The 18,419-nt window shown below is 42.0% G+C and overlaps 2 protein-coding genes across 4 annotated transcripts in view; one reads left to right on the top strand and one right to left on the bottom strand.

Annotated features, from left to right (window-relative positions):
• CGRRF1 (cell growth regulator with ring finger domain 1) overlaps positions 1-719 on the bottom strand; it is a 186,275-nt gene extending 185,556 nt beyond the window's left edge. Inside the window, exon 1 of one of the 3 annotated variants that reach the window (XM_085626831.1) lies at positions 443-719. Coding sequence is in view for 1 of the 3 variants with exons in the window: in XM_085626830.1 (XP_085482956.1) it covers positions 580-683 (104 nt within the window). In the remaining 2 variants the exon portion in view is untranslated. The remainder of the gene's footprint in view (positions 1-442) is intronic. The other 2 variants (XM_085626830.1, XM_085626832.1) reach the window with 2 other exon arrangements.
• Positions 720-1,169: 450 nt separating this feature from the next.
• CNIH1 (cornichon family member 1) overlaps positions 1,170-18,419 on the top strand; it is a 117,712-nt gene continuing 100,462 nt past the window's right edge. Inside the window, exon 1 of the mRNA XM_085626833.1 lies at positions 1,170-1,456. Within this exon, the coding sequence (XP_085482959.1) occupies positions 1,373-1,456 (84 nt within the window). The 5' untranslated portion in view covers positions 1,170-1,372. The remainder of the gene's footprint in view (positions 1,457-18,419) is intronic.

Genomic DNA, 18,419 nt, shown 5'->3' on the forward strand with positions numbered 1-18,419 from the left:
CCTGGAAATGGCATAACATTGTTTAAAATACAGCCTGTTTGATATATATATATACTTAATGCTTACATAATAATACTTGTACACACACAATATATATATATATATATATACGCACACACACACACACCATAGCAATGGAATGTAAAGATGACAAGCTGTTGGAAATTCATCAGAGACACTGCCTCTACGTGTCTCTCTATTGCTTGCTTGTTGGCCCTGTTGATTTGATCTTAAAGAAGAAATACGATTTCTTTATACCTCAATAAGACTGATTTAAGCATCTTTACAAAACTGTTTGTGACCAACTTATTAAACTATAACATATTTGACATCAGATGTGTGGTTGCTGCCAATTCCTTTAGATACGAGTTTTAATAATAAATGTAAACGTAGACCTTTAAACTCCGACCCCCGTGACTCCACTTTTCGTAGCCCCACTCACTTTCTGCTGCCGCCCCATGAACCCCAATTTATGGGACCCTGTAGTATTCTTTTTCATTTCCAGTAAAATGTGCACGTACAGGCACTGCAGTGGGAGCCCGGGGTGGCAGAGCGCCTGTATTCATTTTTCCCGCTTACCATCCGAGTACCAGACCGGTCGTCACGATAAAGCATACCGCAATCACCGTTATATAGAAGAGCGGGGAATATTCGTACAGCATCACTAAAAAGACAGCAGCCATTAGTACCGGCTGGGTTTTAATCAACTGGCTAAGATTGGTATGTTTCATTCCAAGAACTACGTGAGACTGCAAAAATATCCGCCATTTTACAGTACCTGTGCTGGAATCGGACAATGTAGAGCACTGAACGCCAACATTAAAAGTAACACTAAAGCTAAAAAGAAAAATCAGTATAATTGATGCACTATAACTTGAGTATTTAATGCTATCACAGCTTTATTTCATCCTACGAAAAATGAAGATGCTTTGTACATATTTGATTTAACTCAGCTATTTCAAAACAGCTGAAAAACAAAATATATTTTTGAATTTGTTTTAATTTACTGCATTTTCAAAACAAATAAAACAGATTGCAAATCTTGACTACATCCACGAAAGAAGAACTTAAGAAAGCAGGCTCAGCTTCTGTGCCCCTGCGCATAAGTATGTCCTTTTTGACGTTCCGTACGGCAGCATTTTTGACACTTCCGGGTAGGTATTGTTTTCATTCGCTATGCCCCGAGTCTTAAGGCAATAGACATTTAAAACATCAGCGGTCGCCAACAGCAAACACAGTTTTCCGAAGCGCATGCGCCTTTTACTCGCTGACACTGATCCTGACGCGCCGGCGCCCTGGGCCATAGACTGAAGCATTTAATGATTGTTCCCAGCACCCCCTGCGCCTCTGTCATCTCCTTTCAGCACTTTGCATGATGGCGTTTACGTTTGCGGCCTTTTGTTATATGCTGGCTCTGCTCTTAACGGCGGCTCTCATCTTTTTCGCAATCTGGCATGTAAGTATATGATTGTGCGGTATGAAAGTCCGAGTCGGTAGAGGGTGTGGCTCCAAACCCTTTCCATTCTTGTTGCGTGGATGTGGTGCCTGTGGCTGCAGAGAGGGAGCTGCAGCCCGTCTCTAGCACTGGACTGCACATCTGTCCTGCCAGAATCACAGGACGCTCCGCAGACTCCACTCTGGTTCCCCAGTTATAAAGCGGTGGTCAGGCCACATCTCCTCTCTGTTCTTCTATGTCTACTTGTACCTCGCCTTCATTTGGTTGCTGCCACTTTATTAGTGATTGATAATAACGCTCATAAAAATCTAAATACCTCCATGAACGTACACAGTTTTGCAATCCTGCATTACCTTATTTTATCATCGTTCACTTTCGTGCAGGGATCTACAACCTTTTATATATCTAGAGCTACCCATGTTCGTTCAATATAAATCACCCCGATTTATGGGCACAACTTATCAGTGTTACACTAGTGACCATTTCAGACAAGATTCCATTACTTGCCATTACATGCAGGATTACTAGCAGTGACAACGTTGGTGCATCATGCATTATTAGTTTTAATGGTGGATTACTCTTCATGTGATAGCAGTTGTATACACATTATTCTGTAGCAAAAAAGAAAGCGCATAAGTAATCAGGGTCGCCTGTGCACAATGACTTACCACTTATATATACGAGTTAAAAATATCTCTCCTGCAAACATTAGCTTATTCTGAAAATAGACACATTTTACTTTTAAATATATCCTTTTCAATTTTAAGAACATACGTAATTCAACCAAACAAAAGCTTTGCATGTACCCGGGTGGTCTACCTACAGGGGAGCTACTCAAGGGTAGCAAGAGAGTTACCAGTAGCTCATAGATTACTCGTTAATTGAGCCTGCTCTAGTAAGATCACCTTCTTAAATATCTGGTCTTACCCCAGTTCAGGAGTTAACAAGTCGACAGGTATGAGTATGTTACACCCGGGAGGAGACAAGCCAGCAAATTAATAGGGAGAGCCAAGCAAGGGGCCTAGCTTAGCCTTATGAACCAAAGCATGAGCCAAGCAGTTAAAATATTCGGCATGTAAATTACATGACAAACGTTTTGGAAAATGTGATAAAGTATTTAAATTGAAAGTATCTGTTTTAAATGTTTGGATGTTTTTGTACATTAGTATCTAGATGCATTGTTTAGCTTTTAGTAAAAAAGACATTTTTGAAATGTGATCTTCGAAATATTCATGCCACCCCCACCAGCCCCAGCCATGACAATCAGGCCTCGAAAAATCATAAAAAGTTTACTAGACCTGCAAGTCTAGTAACTTCAATAATCTACTCAACCTAACTATAATGTGCTTGACCCATAAACTGATGTCAAATTGTGTGATCCTAGGCAGATATTTTATTTTACAGAGCCGCCTTGGTCTTCATTATCCCATTGAGAGCACCTTCAGATATGTGACTTAAGCATTTCTGCTGTACAAAAAAAGACTTTTGTTTGATTAATTAGACTAAACATTTGCTCCATGTATTATAAAAATCTAACCCACTTATATGATACAGATGTTCCTTGACTTGCCTTTTTAGTTCAGTAATAGCATTGCCATCAAGGCAGGGGCGTGTGTGTGTCTCGGTTCATGTTTTCTTGAATAAATATGTTACTAAAGCATGATGTGGTGGTGCCCGTCATTTAATGACAGTGAGTTTCCCATTGAAATGGCCAAAACTTTTCCTTCTAACATGGAGCTTTTTCTGCTACAACTATATAATGTATAAACCATCTGTGAAAATTGAGTTGCATCAAACATATTTATCACTTGCACATCACCAAGTAAGGTGTTTTGATTTGTTTTCATCCTATTAAAATAGGTTTTTCATCACATAGAATTACACAAAATGGGCTTTCATAACTACTGAAATATATTTTGAAATGTTTGTTCAGTTCGCTTATTAGCTATTTAAATGTTGCACCCTGCATCCTTTCATTTCACAGTCAGTACAACACATCAGACAGTTCACTTTACTAAATTCTGGAAACCTGCAGTTGGAGAAAGAAATACAATTGCGAGAAGACATAAACTGACTTTACCTCCGTCTCTGAATACAGAGCAAATGTGACAAGATAAAAACAAGATGTAAAAGTAATCTTGATTGCTTCATTACTTCCTGAGTGAACAGAACACCTTTTTTGTCAGTTCGCCTGAATGGGTGAGGTAGCCATAAATATAGCTCGCCATAGCGAGTGGACAAGTAGATATCTCGAGGCCTGTCAATGGCACCATGAATGAACCAAGATTCAAGTCCATTGTCATGTATTCATTCGACATATCCAATGTTTATGTTGTAGATGGGGCAACATGATACCCTATAAATCATAAACAAGTTTTTTTGTCTACGGTGCATCTTGAACTCATTTACTTCCAGTTAAAACTTTATAGTCACAGAAAATAAGATTCAGAAAAATAAAGTGATTTGCCTAAGTTCTCACACTTGGAAAGCTGGGATATGAACCCTGGGTTACCTTGTTGCACATTGTGCAATGTAGCTATTCGTTTGATACCTTCTTAAATGTCCTGTTTAACATTAAAGGGCAGTCCTATTTGTTCAGTTGTGTCATTAGTAAAAAGTTAAGGGGAGGCATGAGTTGACTGGTGGTTACTTCAGGTTTTCAGTGAAACTCATGATGGTGCAGAGCTGAACTGCAGTCAGTTTCACATACATATATTCTGCATTTGAAGAGCTAAAAAAATGTGCAGGCTGAATCATACGCTTTTGGATTTTATGTTTGCGCTCTTCTATCCCTTGCTTAGAAAATGTGTTTACTAAAACTGCATTATTGAGAAGAAAGGTCTTTGTCTGGGATTCCAGCCCAGATGTATTGCCAAGACAGTACCCAGCTAAAGAATCAATTCACTCTACCTTTAGATGAAAAACCTTTTAGAGTGGGATTCTGTCCTGTAACATTTGTTCACTAAAATCTTGTTGATACCAGTGATTTTAGCAAGTTTGAAAATCCCCTACTGCAGCAGAGTATGGGGGTAAGACCGCATATCGATTTTTGTGTCAAACCAGTCCCAGTGGTGCATTTCAGACTATAAAAAATAAATATATTTCTATCCGATCAGAGTATGGCTCCCTCCTGCATCCAGTTGGTTGGAAAGGGAGTCACGGACCCAAAGTTCGTGGCAGAAACCTTCTTTATTTCAGAATAGCCGTATGACGCGTTTTGGGCAATGAAATGCCCTTGATCACATGCGGAAACGCAGTCCGCCTTCAGTTTTTATAATGCATTGTGTCATACACCCATGTCACGTGATTAACAAATAGAGACCGCATACTATGCTGGAATCTTTCTTAAAAGTCTTTCTTCAGGTCCGCTAATTTCTCTATTGGATCCATTGTAAGCGCGCTAAATGCTGGATTGTCGGTCTAACTGGCGAGCTAATATTAATTGCGCATAGTAGCTAATATAGCACTATTATATTTTGAAATGATATTGTTCAATATATATGAAGTACAAACATGAGTCAATTAAAAAACATAGAAATATAGTTTACATTTCAAATATAATAAATGTTTTAAAAAAAGACATTTAAAAACACATTTGTAAAATAATTAAACACAATATTTTATATATTGAATATTAAATGTTAAAAAATGTATTCTTGCATAAATGCATTGGTTTGAAGATGTCACATCTAAAGCTGTGCAAATTCGCAATAAAAAGTCTCATATTGACCTATCAGTTTTTGACCAGTACCTAGATCGGTAAATGTCTAGTGCCAGGGAATAATTTTGTATTGGAATATTATTCCTGTTGCTGCTTAAATGCTGTTATAACAATCTCTATATTATGATTTGTATAGAGAAAAAGTGTATACCCTGACCTAATTACATGTACCAATTGCAAATAGACTAAAAAACTCGGACCATATTGGTTGTACAATACGAAAGTTCAGTGCTCCCATAAAGTGCTGTGTGATGTAAGGTGAAACTAAAAAACCTTTACATGTTTAATAAAGTGCTAGTGCTAAAATGTAAATGATAGAATGTCAGGACTATGGGTTAAAAACCATGAAATATAAAAGAGATGGCAGTAGCTAAAAACTATATATGCTGAAAATACATCAGAATTAATTAATTCAGATATTATAGTATTGTATCCCTATAGCAGCAACTCAAAAATCAAGGAACAATGTTAGTCTACATCTGCACATGAATTAAATCATTCATCTAATATTGCAGTTATAGTGTATTGTGCATGGGTAGGCCAAGGTAGAATTTCAATTAAAGGTGGAGTCAATTAGATCACTCGTATTGCTGCCTCTGTTATTGTTATCATCTGGTTTACAGAAAGTTATGTAAATCTTCAGTATTGTTCAAACCTTTGGGGAATGCACTTTCTAATTCAAGGATAGTTGGAGATTCTAATTGACAAAGGGAACGTTCCCTATTGCCCCCTCTACGTGGTTTAGGTACCGATGTTATTACGAAGTATCTGAGGCAGTTGAGGTCATTGTTGTGTGTTTGCTTAAAATGCCTGGCAACTGAATAAGTTATATCATTGTTAACAATTGCTCGAAGATGCTGTAATATCCTGACATGCACCTCTAGCTTCGTACTTCCCACATATCTCAATCCACAGGTGCATGTCAGGACATAAACAGCAAATTCAGTTCTGCAATTGTAGTTGCTTTTAATCAGTCTGGGTTTAGGATTGAATGCGGTCATGTAGCTAGTGGTGTTTTCACCAAACTTACAGGCTCTACAGCTTGAGCACTTAAAAAAACCCTGTTTTGGCTGTAACCACATTGTACCTGAATGAACCTCTGGACTGCGACCTCATGGAGATGCCTTTCCTATACGTAATTGTGGGGTAATCTGATAAATTAGGTGCCAGCACCTCATCCGTGAGTATGATGGGCCAGTTGCGCTTGATGATAGATTTAATTTGCCTTTCTTGCTGATTATACGTCCGAATAAGCCTCGGTGCAGTGTTTGCTTGTCCTACCTCTTGGGTATTATTTTTTGTTTCTAAAAGCATTTCTCTAGTTTTCAATTTTACTTTGTCTTGTGCTTCTCTGAGGACTGAATCACTATAGCCTCGTTGTCTGAATCTCTTGATGGCCTCATGAGTGCATCTCTCTAATTCTTGTTCATTGCTGCATATTCTTTTGATTTGCAGGAGTTCGCCAAATGGAATACTCCTTATAAGATGTTTCAGATGTTTGCTGTTTGCGTGGAGTTCCCAGCTGTCGCTTTTTTATGTAGGGTGGTGGTTATCTGTTCATTTTTGATAAAAACTTGTACATCTAAAAATTCAGTACTTTCTATACTGATGTGTGATGTAAATTTCAAATTGACTACACTGTCATTGATAAACATATTGGTACTTTCCACATTTCCCTGCCAAACCATAAAAACATCGTCAATATATCTGAACCAATATTTGACATGCCTGTTATACAATTCTTAGTGTACAGCCCTGAGAACCCACTCCTCCCACCAGCCTACCATCAAACAGGCATAGCTGGGAGAGAAGCAGGCTCCCATGGCAACACCCCGCAGCTTTCTATACACATCCGTGCTGAACAGAAAAAAGTTATTGTTGAGGCACCACGATATGCATTCCATCAGCATTTCATTTTGTTTGTAGCATTCCACTGGTCAGGAGTCTAAGAAGTGCTTGATGGCCTTAAGTCCTATGTGGTGTTCTATGCACGTATACAGTGATTCAATGTCTAAAGTTATAAAAATCATGTATTTCTCCCATTGGATGTTTCTAATTTTGTTCAAAAAATCCCCGGTGTCTCTTACATATGTGGGAAGATCTTTAACCAGCCCCTGCAAAAAATAATCCACATATTGGGATATATGTTCTCCCATGCTGTTAATCTCTGAAATAATTGGACGTCCGGGGACAGGAGTAATGTTCTTATGAATTTTAGGAATAAAATATATTATTGGAATGACTGAGTGTTCCACCCATAAATATTTATATTCCTCCAATGTGATCAAACCATCTCATTTGAATTGATGTAACTTTTTCTCCAGAGAGTCCTTAGCTTTATTATATTCTTTCCAATTGGTTTTTACATAACATGCTTGATCCATTAATTGTCTTTTTTCTTCCTTGATATATTCTGTCTTTGGCCAGATTATTATGTTACTACCTTTATCACTTTTTGTAATGACCACTTTGTGATTTTTTTCTCAGTTTCTCCATTAATTATATTCATTATATTTCTTTCTCCGCTTTTTATTATTGACTTGATAGTTAAGTTTTTTAATTTCTTCAGTCACTGTTTCGTGAAATATGCCCATTGCATCCTTCGGCATTGCTGGTATGAACGTAGATTTCGATTTAAAGGGACTGCTCCCAGCCCCTTGTTGCGAAAAGTCGAAGCTGTTCTTGTGTAGGAACTATCATAGTCTGTTCGTCATTTTCTGTTTCTATTGCAGCATTAAGTTCATATGTGGTGCGCAGTAAGGGAATATCGAATACTTGTAAACCAATTTTGCTGCTTTGCTTCTTGTCTTTTTCTTTTCCTTTTTCTTTTTCTAGGCGGTTTTCTTCCAGCCCGTTTTTTATGGTGTAGAACTTTCTCAGTTTCAATTTACGAATATAACTAAAAAGATCTATCCTAGTTTGCGCATAGTTGAAACCATTAGGGGGGCAATACGACAGACCTAGGCTGAGCAGTTTTTTTCTTCGCAGGTGTTAGCTTCATTGTAGATAGCTAGACAATGGTTTTATCATCAGTATTGTCTATTTGCTCCAATAATTTATTTTTGGTTTTGGCTTTTGATTTTTTTGTGTCGCTCTCTCCTTTTTGCATTCCTGATTTTTGTGGTGTTTGACCTTGTTTCCGAGGTCTCAATGTATTGCGCTGGTTCGTCGCTAAAAAATCAACCTCCTCTCCTAGGCTAAGTCGTCTTTTTTCTGTACTAGCTGTGTATATACTGCTGGATTCCGAGCCAGTATCACTGCACAGGGAGGTTACATCAGAGGCCGACAGTGAATCTTTGTATGTTCCTGCATCCTGCTGCATTGTGGTAACTGTGTCCTTTGTAGTTTCTACATTAAGTTTTTGTTCTTTAGCATTGACATATTTACGGGCAAATGTATAAATCCGGCCCTGTTCGTAGTCAGCAAGATCACGGGCAAATTTGTAAACTTTGCGTGTTTTTATTTTGTCCTCCTATTTTTTAAGGCGTCTTTGGATTTCTTGTCTCGTTTTTTAGGTCTTGTCTGACCCAGCGCATGCGCTGGTCTGGCGAGACATTTAGTAGGTGGGTTTAGAAAGTGCTACCCACATTTTTGTGCTGTCTACAAGCTTGCGTGCACGCGCACAGCTGTTCCCGGCATTCCCCCTCCCTTCTCGCCCAGCCATCTGCCTTTCCTGCGCCAGCCTTCAGCACCATCTCCGCCCCCCGCTGCTGCGCGCGCATCCCTAGCGTGCTTTAGCGCGTCATCGCGGTCACTTTCGCTTTCAGAGTGATCGCGATGACTTTCGCTTTTACGGCCGCGTGGTGTTACTTTTACTGCCGCGCGGCCAATGCTTGTTCACCAACTCATCTGTTCCCTGCAAGCCATCATGCTTCTCCCCCCCCCCCCCCCCATGCTTCTCCCCTTTGAGGTCCCTACCCATCTGTTCTCTGCTGCCTCCCCCTCCCCGTGTAATGTCCTGGCATCACCCGATCCACTCGTGTCATACCCTGGCGCCTCATCCCCTCACGCTCTGCTATCTGCCCACCCGGCATGCTCCACTCAGATGACAGCGGTCAAATAAATATGTTCAGTTGTGCTCTCATTACAGCCGCGGGGCAGCTACAATCTGTTCCCTGCAAGCCATCATGCTTCTTCCCCATCCTTCTCCCCTTTGAGGTCCCTACCCATCCGTTCTCTGCCCCCTCCTCCCTGTGCAATGTCCTGGCCTCACCAAAGCCACTCGTGTCATACCCTGGCGCCTCATCTCACCCGATCCACTCGTGTCATACCCTGGCGCCTCATCCCCTCACGCTCTGCTATCTGCCCACCCGGCATGCTCCACTCAGATGACAGCGGTCAAATAAATATGTTCAGTTGTGCTCTCATTACAGCCGCGGGGCAGCTACAATCTGTTCCCTGCAAGCCATCATGCTTCTTCCCCATGCTTCTCCCCTTTGAGGTCCCTACCCATTGTTCTCTGCCCCCTCCTCCCTGTGCAATGTCCTGGCCTCACCAAAGCCACTCGTGTCATACCCTGGCGCCTCATCCCCTCGCGCTCTGCTATCTGCCCACCCGGCATGCTCCACTCAGATGACAGCGATCATATAAATATGTTCAGTTGTGCTCACATTACAGCCGCGGTGCAGCTACAATACTTTTTAACTCTGGCCTACTTTAGCGGTCTCTTCCGCCTAGCGCAGTCTCCAGAATGAATACATCATGTGTGTAATAGGACATTCTAAGGGGGTATCTCGCTCAGCCCCATGAAGGAAGTGCTCCGTTGGTTGTCACTCATGCTTTCGTTCCGCCCCAGGTTAGCATACTCAGAGAGGGGAAACCTGGTCAGCCCCCTTTAGCCACAGTCAGTCGTAATTAGTATCATCCTACCCGGTGTTTTGCCGGGTCTGCACCGGAAGGAGCAACAGTGATGCAAATGAGAGACTATTCGGTTGTTTTCTCACGCTATTACTCAGACAGAGGCATTCATTTGCCATCCTATGCGGCGGTAACCTGGTTTGTTTGAATACGGCTAATATGCGGGGAATGCAACAGTTTCTAAAGTACCATCAACTTCATCGTAAGGAAGCCGCGACAGGCAGAAGGGGGACATGGAGGAGAGAACGGCAAGGGCAGGGAAGGAAACAAGCATTGGCATAGCCAATAGGTCTCGCTTTTTGGACCGTATAAGTATTTCGTTATGCAGCAGAATATCCTTGGTGCATCAACACCAACTGTTGCATGGCTAAACACTTATAAGGTCCCAAATGTGAGACCTATTGGCTATGCCAATACTTGTGTTATGTAATCATTGGTCTCCATTTTACTTAATTCCTCATTCAGTTTGTCAATTTCTTTTAGGAGATCGAAGCGGTCCGATTCAGCATATTTGATAAGGATTTGGACAAGATTCATGGATGCATCGAGGTTACTTTGTCCCCATTCTTTGAGCATGCTAGGATTGGGGTTCTCAAAGCTGGGCGCTAAAAGAATCCTTAGCCCTCGCGGCACTCTCCCTGCTTCCTCGTACTTGATCAGTGATTTATTCTCACACCATTTGGTGACCTCAGACCTCATGCATTTCTCAAGTTTTTTTTCTTTTTTTAAAGCCTTTACCGCCAGAATTAGTGCTTGCTTGCATGCTAGTTCCCGTTGTGGGGACATTTGGTAAATTTTTGGTAAATTTTTGAATAGTTCGTCAGCTACTGCCTCTCGCTCTCGGACAACTTCCGCTGACATACTCGGCTATGTTACAATACCCGGCCTTGTGAATTAGACCGTTGGCGTTTGTTTGCAATGCCACACCTCCCCTCCTATGCAAATCACGAAGGACACTCACCGCTTCAGAATTCGTTTTTGGCGGGTCCTCCGACCCAGCCACCTCCGTCTTCGTGTTCGGTAGTCCAAACTGCTGCAATAGGAGGTAGCTGCCAATTATAACATAACATGTGTACTTGTAAAGCGCAAGTTCACCACTACGGGTATCTTGGCGCTGAATAACAGATGTTTGTTGTTACCCAACTCAATGGTACTCATTTTATCGACCCGTTCTGGATCTTCGCATTTCCTGGTTGCGGGCAGCCTCCTACTTGTGGAGAGGGGGTCCATTAGCGGAATCAACCGGTATTCCGTAATCCATATCCGATCAGAGTATGGCTCCCTCCTGCATCCAGTTGGTTGGAAAGAGAGTCATGGACCCAAAGTTCGTGGCAGAAATATTTTTTATTTCAGAATAGCCGTATGACGCGTTTCAGGCAGTGAAATGCCCTTGATCACTGAAAAAATCAAAGGTTACAGAGACGTTATAGTTAGGCTAACGTTTCACTCGTACAAAACCAGAGAAATTCAGACATTCTAGTTAGTGAGCTAACTGTAACTCGCGCCCCCGCAATGCACTGCTTATGACCTCACATATTACATCACTCATGACATGGTCAGCGACATAGCTGGCCCCGGAGACCCCATCCCCTGTGATATTTATTGTTTTTTAAGAAAGGAAAGGGGGCCGCGTGGGCCCTCCTCCTGGGCCTATATTGGCCCCAGGGACCAAATCCTCCGGGCCCGGCCTTTTCTTTTTTGCTCCCTCCCGGCCATTTTCAGCACCGGGGACCCCCGGGGCCTGCCCCTTTTAAAATCTATATTTAAAAAAAAAACCAAATGGAATGGGGACTGCGCGCCCCTCCCAGACCAATGTTGGCCCTCCCATGGGGCCTGCCCTTTTCTTTTTGGGCCCCCCTCCCGGGCCATTTTCGGCCCCGGGAACCCCATCCCCCGGGGCTTGCCCTTAAAAAAAAAAAAATATATATATATATACGGCCGCCGTTGTCATGACAATATGGGCTGTGATGACCTCCTCAACGTGGTGCTGTGTTTATCTCAAGATCTCGCCCCGAATAGGCAAATAACATAAACATAAGATGTTATATCTATGCATGTTCCTAAACACTCCCAAACTGGGCCCCCACTATACCTCCAAAATTATATATATTTTTTTTTTCCACAAAGGCATTGGGGGTCTGTGCATCCCCCAGCCCCCCCCCCTCCCCCCCCAAGCCGGTGACGGCTCAGGGAACCCCAGACCCCGGGGCCCAGCCTGTAGTGTGGGTGCCCTGGCCACCCACATTTTCCACGTTGGGGACCGTGGGGGAGCTTAACTATAACTACCTACTGGCAACCGCCAGTAGGTGATATATATATTCAAATTCACAAACACTGCCCAAGGGCATTGGAGTGCTTTACATAAGAATCCAATTTCGGTATACAAGTTCAGATTCATTTTATTTTAAGCACAGGAGATTAAGTGATTTGCCCAGAGCCAACACTGGGTCTTGAATCTGGTCCTCCAGATCCAAAGTTAGCAGCTCTGGCCATTAGGCCACATCCATATTTCTCAATTTATGTGTGAAAGTCATTCATAAGGTGGACTGTTTTGTATATAATTACGTCGACCAAGGCACATAGTTCAGCACCTTTGCACCAGTGGTTCTAAAACAGTTTTCAGAGTGGGGTTGCTGACATCAATGTTACATCACTGAAGTCATAAGGATTGTGAAAAATTGTAACTTAACACAAGGTGTATCTAATGTTTTCAACAGGAGAGTGGTACGAGTGTAGTAGGTAACTGGTGGTGTATTTTGGTGCACACTGTATTTTAAAGTTGACTACATCAGCGCTTAACAAACAAATCAATGTGCTATTTAATCAATCATCAAAAATGGGCATCGTCCCTAAATTATGAAAGCAGGCATTGGTTTTTCCTTTGTAAAAAAAAAAAAAAAAAAACTCCTAAAAAAGAACTTGGACTGTTAGAAATTGAGTCTCTAGTTAGCAGAGGTTTGCATCCTGTCCAAGTAGGGACAACAGTCCTAGTCAGGCTAAGTCAGACACACAACCTAAATTAACTCGTACTCATCCTCTGGTAGCTTGGCACAGACCAGTCAGGCTTAATTTAAGAGGCAATTTGTACAGTAACTGTGCAAAACTTTAATTACAGTAGCACAGTGAAAACAACACAAAAAGACTCCTCAGTTTAGAAAAATAGAGAATATTTATCTGAATTGATTAAGACCAAAGCAACAAAAATCCGATAAGTAGAACTTGAGATAGGACGTTTTAAAGCATAAACTGCAATATAGTGCTAAGAAGCAAATAGCGCTTAGGAGTGAGTGGAGGTCGCACTGGACCGGAGTAAATCCAAATTTCAGGCTGACAGCAATGGAAGGCAGGCTAGCTACAAGACCCAAGCAGGGCCTGCTGAAAAAGTACCTTGGATGGAGCAAGCGTTGGATTAGACGACTCAATGCGTTGGTTCCAATTCACATAGTCGGGCCGATGTGTTGTCGTCTAGCCTCGCAGTTGGGTCCCGTGTCATTGTCAGACGCTTTACAATGCAGGCTCTGCATTGTAGTCGAGCCTCACAGTTGGGTCCTGCATCGTCGGTGAACCACACAGGGATGTCCTCGAATCGTCAAAGGGCGCTGCGTCAGTTCTGATCGGCACAAAGTCGTCACTGCATCGATTTTCATTTATTTAGAATTTTTTGTAGAAAAACAAGTGCATAACCCACTTTTAAGGCCCAGGACTGGATTGTCACCTATTGGTAGGGCAGGACTCCCAGTTGGCAGAGTCCAGCAGCTGAAGCAGAGTTGAAGGAAGTCTTTGAGGGCCTTGAGACTTCAAAACAGGAAGCAAGCCTTTGGAGAAACCTGGTTCAAGGATGTAGAGAGCAGGTAATGGCCTTCTCTCTCCCAGGCAAGAGGCAACAGACATGCACAGCAAAGCGGGTGGCAGAGTTGCAGTCCCCCCTATAGCACAGCAATCAGCAGGCCTGCACAGCAAAACAGTTATCAGAGTGGCAGTCCCTCCTACAGCGCAGTAGCTCTTCGTCCTGGCAGAATGTCCTTCTGAAACAGCAATGTTCTGATTTCATGGTGTGAGGTCCAGTACTTATACCCACTTTGGCCTTTGAAGTAGGGAGACTTCAAAGAGATGCTTTGAAGTGCACAAGGTCCTGCCTTTCCTGCTCTGACCACAGACTTGCTATAGGAGGGTCTGCCAACCCTTTGTCTGGGGACAGACACGGCCCTATTCAGGTACAATTGTCAGCTTGCGCCTTAGGATCACCCTTCAGCATGCAGATGGCTGCTCAGTCATACCTACTCTGCCTTTGTGTGTGGCTGTCTAGAGAGAATGCAGAAAGCCAACTGTCACCCATCCTAAATGTGTATTCCGGGAACCGGCAGAAGGCACATAATGGTTAAAGTAAGAAAATGCTAACTTTCTGCGTAGGTTTGCAGAACTGTCCATCTGTGTTTTTTACAAGCCATCTCAGCTTTGTCGATTGTCCAGGCTTGTAATTTGGCTGCTTTATTAACCATTGTTTTAAATGCAGTAAAACTGATGTTTAGGCCCATGCTTTAGGCAGGTAAAGGGTGGTTAATGCTTGCTGGGTCACCGTTGGCCAGTCCATTTTTATTTGTGTACTGATTCCTCATTTCTGACCAGCACAAGGTAACCAGTGAATCAGATGGAGCAGATCTAAATTTACAACACAATTTGATAAGTACGGCCATCCTTACTGGGGATTGGTGGAATAACCCAACCCAAATTCCATTCGAACCTGAGCTTAAGAAGTATATCGCGAAAGATGCGTTTGAAAAGGATGGACTGAAGGTGGTTTATGATGGTCGCATCCCTTCCATTTTAAGAGTACCGAACCGTAAGTAAGTGAAGTGAGAAACTTAGCTCCTATAATTTGTAGTAGATGGGACTGAGACTGACACCCCAGCTTTTTCAAAGTGGATTCAATGCAAAAAGCAATTTGTTTGCCAGAGCCCATCTTTGAACTACGTGCTTCATAAACGTTAGTTTGGAGTCCAGTACCACTTCGAGGTATTTGAAAGATCTGACCAGCTATCGTTTATTCCCTGAGGCTTTTCACCTACATTTGATCTGGTAAAGACTGGCCTTCCGGATAAACAGATAACCTTTGTTCTGTTGTAGTTTAATTCCAGACCCAGCAATTCTGTGTATGAAAGTAATTTGGTTATCAGGCGCTGGAGACCGATAGGGGTCAGACTACATAAAACAATGTCGTCCACATATTGTAGACACCGCACTGAGGTCATTGCTCGGGTGGATCGCTTTGTACTTCAGATAATCGTGTGTCTAGGTCAGCCATGAAGATATTAAATTAGCAAGGGACGAGCACACACCCTTGTGTGTGTGTCTGTCTGTCTTCCCAGTTTCTTTATCACCCTTGTCATCCATGTCTCTGAGTATAAGTTGATTATGGCTGCCAGTAGCTTCCAGGGTGGTGCCCCATCTAGCCATCTTTGCCCAAAGACGCTATCTCAGGAAAATGTCAAAAGCTGCTCTTAGGTCGACAAAGCAGGTGTATAATTTAGAGGTTTTGTGAAATAGCTTTTTTCAACGAGGAGACTCTGGGGAAAGAAGGTTGGTCATTGTGCTCATGCCTGCTCTGAATCCCGTTTGTATGATCGGAATAATATTTCTGGCTGCCGTCCAGGTCTCAAGGTCGATTAGTAGGCTTTGAAGATAGGGTGGAGAACACTGCCTCTCCAAGATGCAGCTATGATATTGGTTGTAAAAGCATGATTAAACAATGGGGTGAGGTGCGAGGCCCAGAAGGATTGATCAAACTTAAAAAATGTTTTTGGAAGACCATTTGGGCCTGGGGCCCGTCTGATCTCAGTCTCTTTAGAGATTTCCGGACTTGGGTTTCTTTCAACCATTGTCCTTTTGGCTGGTTTTCTGGAGGCATGGTTATCGGTATGTGTGGGCTGACTACTGTTTACCGCTTGTGCATTGACTGTTTCTATGTGAATTATCCAGTCTGCCTCTGAAATGTCAGCATTGTTGGTGGCGAAAGCTGCAGTTGGCTATAGTATTTAATTTCCGCCCAGAACTGTTTGTTATGTTTGGTATTTTTTTTTAGCCAACCATATTGCCTTTTTGTATGATCACCTTAGGGTAATTATTTCATGCTTGGCAGAGAGACTGTACATTTAGTCCCTTCTCTGGATTTACCTGCTCTCCTTGTTTAGTTCTCTTTTTTTTCCTTAGAGGGATTTGGTGAACCAGCTTGCTCCTTTTCTTGACGTATTGGTGTTTTGTGAATGATTAGGTGAAAAGTTGGAGATAAGTGTCGTCGTTAAGGACTCCCAGCATTGCCACAGTGGCCACCATTGATTATCAAGCGTTTGAGTAGTAAACAAGATTATAAAATCCATTATCATGGATGTAATTGTTTCTTACCAAGAAAGAAGTTTCAAATTATAGGCACTGGGTGGAACCATCAAGTTATTCGTTTGTAGTGCTGTTGGTGGATGTATTACAAGCTCAACAAGCTGGGGGAAGTGGTCGCTCTCTACTCTGTGTTATGTGATAGCTGGAGATCGATTGAAACAGCTCTATATCTACAAGTGTATGTTCCAGAATAGAGTTATTTTTGTTTGACATTCTAGTGGTGATTGCAGGCTGATATTTGGGAAGACTGCCGTAAGAGTGAACATACCAATGTTCTCGAGAGCTGTGAAACAAACTTTCCTGTGGCTGTCTGTTCTGGAGTAATTCGCTATTACTAGGGGTATGCGTCGCACTTCTTAATTATGGTATTGATCAACTTGATGAATGTTAGTTTGGAATAAGTGCATATTGAAATCTCCTGACCACATAATGCCAGCTTGAGAAAAAGTGTGTTGCCACGATTTTAGTAATGATAATAATGACTCTATTTTTTCTGCTTTTACGCTTTTTGGGAAGGGATGAATATACACTTTACAGATTAGAAGACCGTCTTTGCGGACCTTACTTAGTGTTTTTAATTAAAGTAAGTAAATGCCATCTTCCCAAAAGTGATTGTGTAAGACCGCAGCGGTGATGCACTAGATATTTTAATATTAAACTTCTTTTTCTGCCTGTGATGAATCGTTATCAAAATTGGTGTGCGCCTGCTGCGGTGGTTCCACCATGCCACCAATTCAACGAGAAAATGAAAATCAAGACTGTTTGGTTCAAACTGAAACAAATAAATAAATTTGGCATTGTTAATAATTTAATTGAATTAACAATGGCAAATTTATTTATTGCTTATGTTATTGTTGAGCATGTTTCAGTTTGAACCAAACACACTCCTTTTGAGTTAACTAAGGTAGTGCGCTTTCTGTTTAATACGTCAGTCTTGATTTTTATATTCCCAAAAGTGGCATTTTCAGACTTACAATTTGCTGTCGAACTTCACCATAAGTTATGGTTTTAAATTGTAAGTTCAGAGACGCCAAACTCGAAATTTCTATCTTGTCCCATTTGGGAATTAAACTTATAAGATGCAATAAGGCAACCCTCATGCTACTTTATGGGCACAATAGGTCTTGCAGTAATGAAAAATGAATCAAAAGAGCTTTTCACTACCCGAACATGTAAAACTTAAAAGTACATGTCTCAACTTTTTAAATAACCTGCTCTTGGGACTGCCCAGGGACCACCTTAGGGATGACTCGTATCTATTAAAAAGGAAGGCATGTCCGTTGCGTTGCAAAGTGGACATGGCAGTTTAAGCTCCACACACTGGCCCTGCAATGACATACCTTAGCCATGTTTACATGGGCTACTGACGTGGGTGGCACACAGGCCCTGCAATGGCATGCCTGAGCCATGTTTACATGAGCTACTGACGTGGGTGGTACAATCAGTGCTTCAAGACCTCTAACAGCATTTAATTTACAGGCAGTAGTTACATGTAGTGCATTTACTAGGGACTTACAAGCAAATTAAATATGCCAATTGTGGATACAGCAATTATTCCATGTTGTAGGGAGAGAGCACATGCATTTTACCACTGGAGAGAGCACATGCATTTTACCACTGGTTAGCAGAGGTAAAGTGCCCAGAGTCCTAGATCCAGTAAAAACAAATTCAGCAAAAAGGGGAGGCGGGAGGCAAAACGTTTGGGGTGGTCCTGCAGAAAGGGCCATGTCCAACATAGACCCTCCTGCATGAGTAATTATAGACCAATCTCCCTCATTCCTGTTCTCGGGAAAAATGCTAGAACAGTTATTTAATTTTCAAATCTCCTAGTTCATCAAAAACAGTGCCTCCCTGCATTACTCTCAAACAGGCTTTCGTAAAGACTTCAGTACAGAGGTGACCCTTCTTGAGATGGCAGAATTTGTCAAATCTAATCTGGGTTTAGGTAAAAAGCAATGATCGTTTTGTTGGACCTCTTGGCCGCGTTCAACACTC

The sequence above is a fragment of the Triturus cristatus genome, chromosome 9, assembly GCF_964204655.1.
Source record: "Triturus cristatus chromosome 9, aTriCri1.1, whole genome shotgun sequence".
In the NCBI taxonomy this organism is placed as follows: domain Eukaryota; kingdom Metazoa; phylum Chordata; class Amphibia; order Caudata; family Salamandridae; genus Triturus; species Triturus cristatus.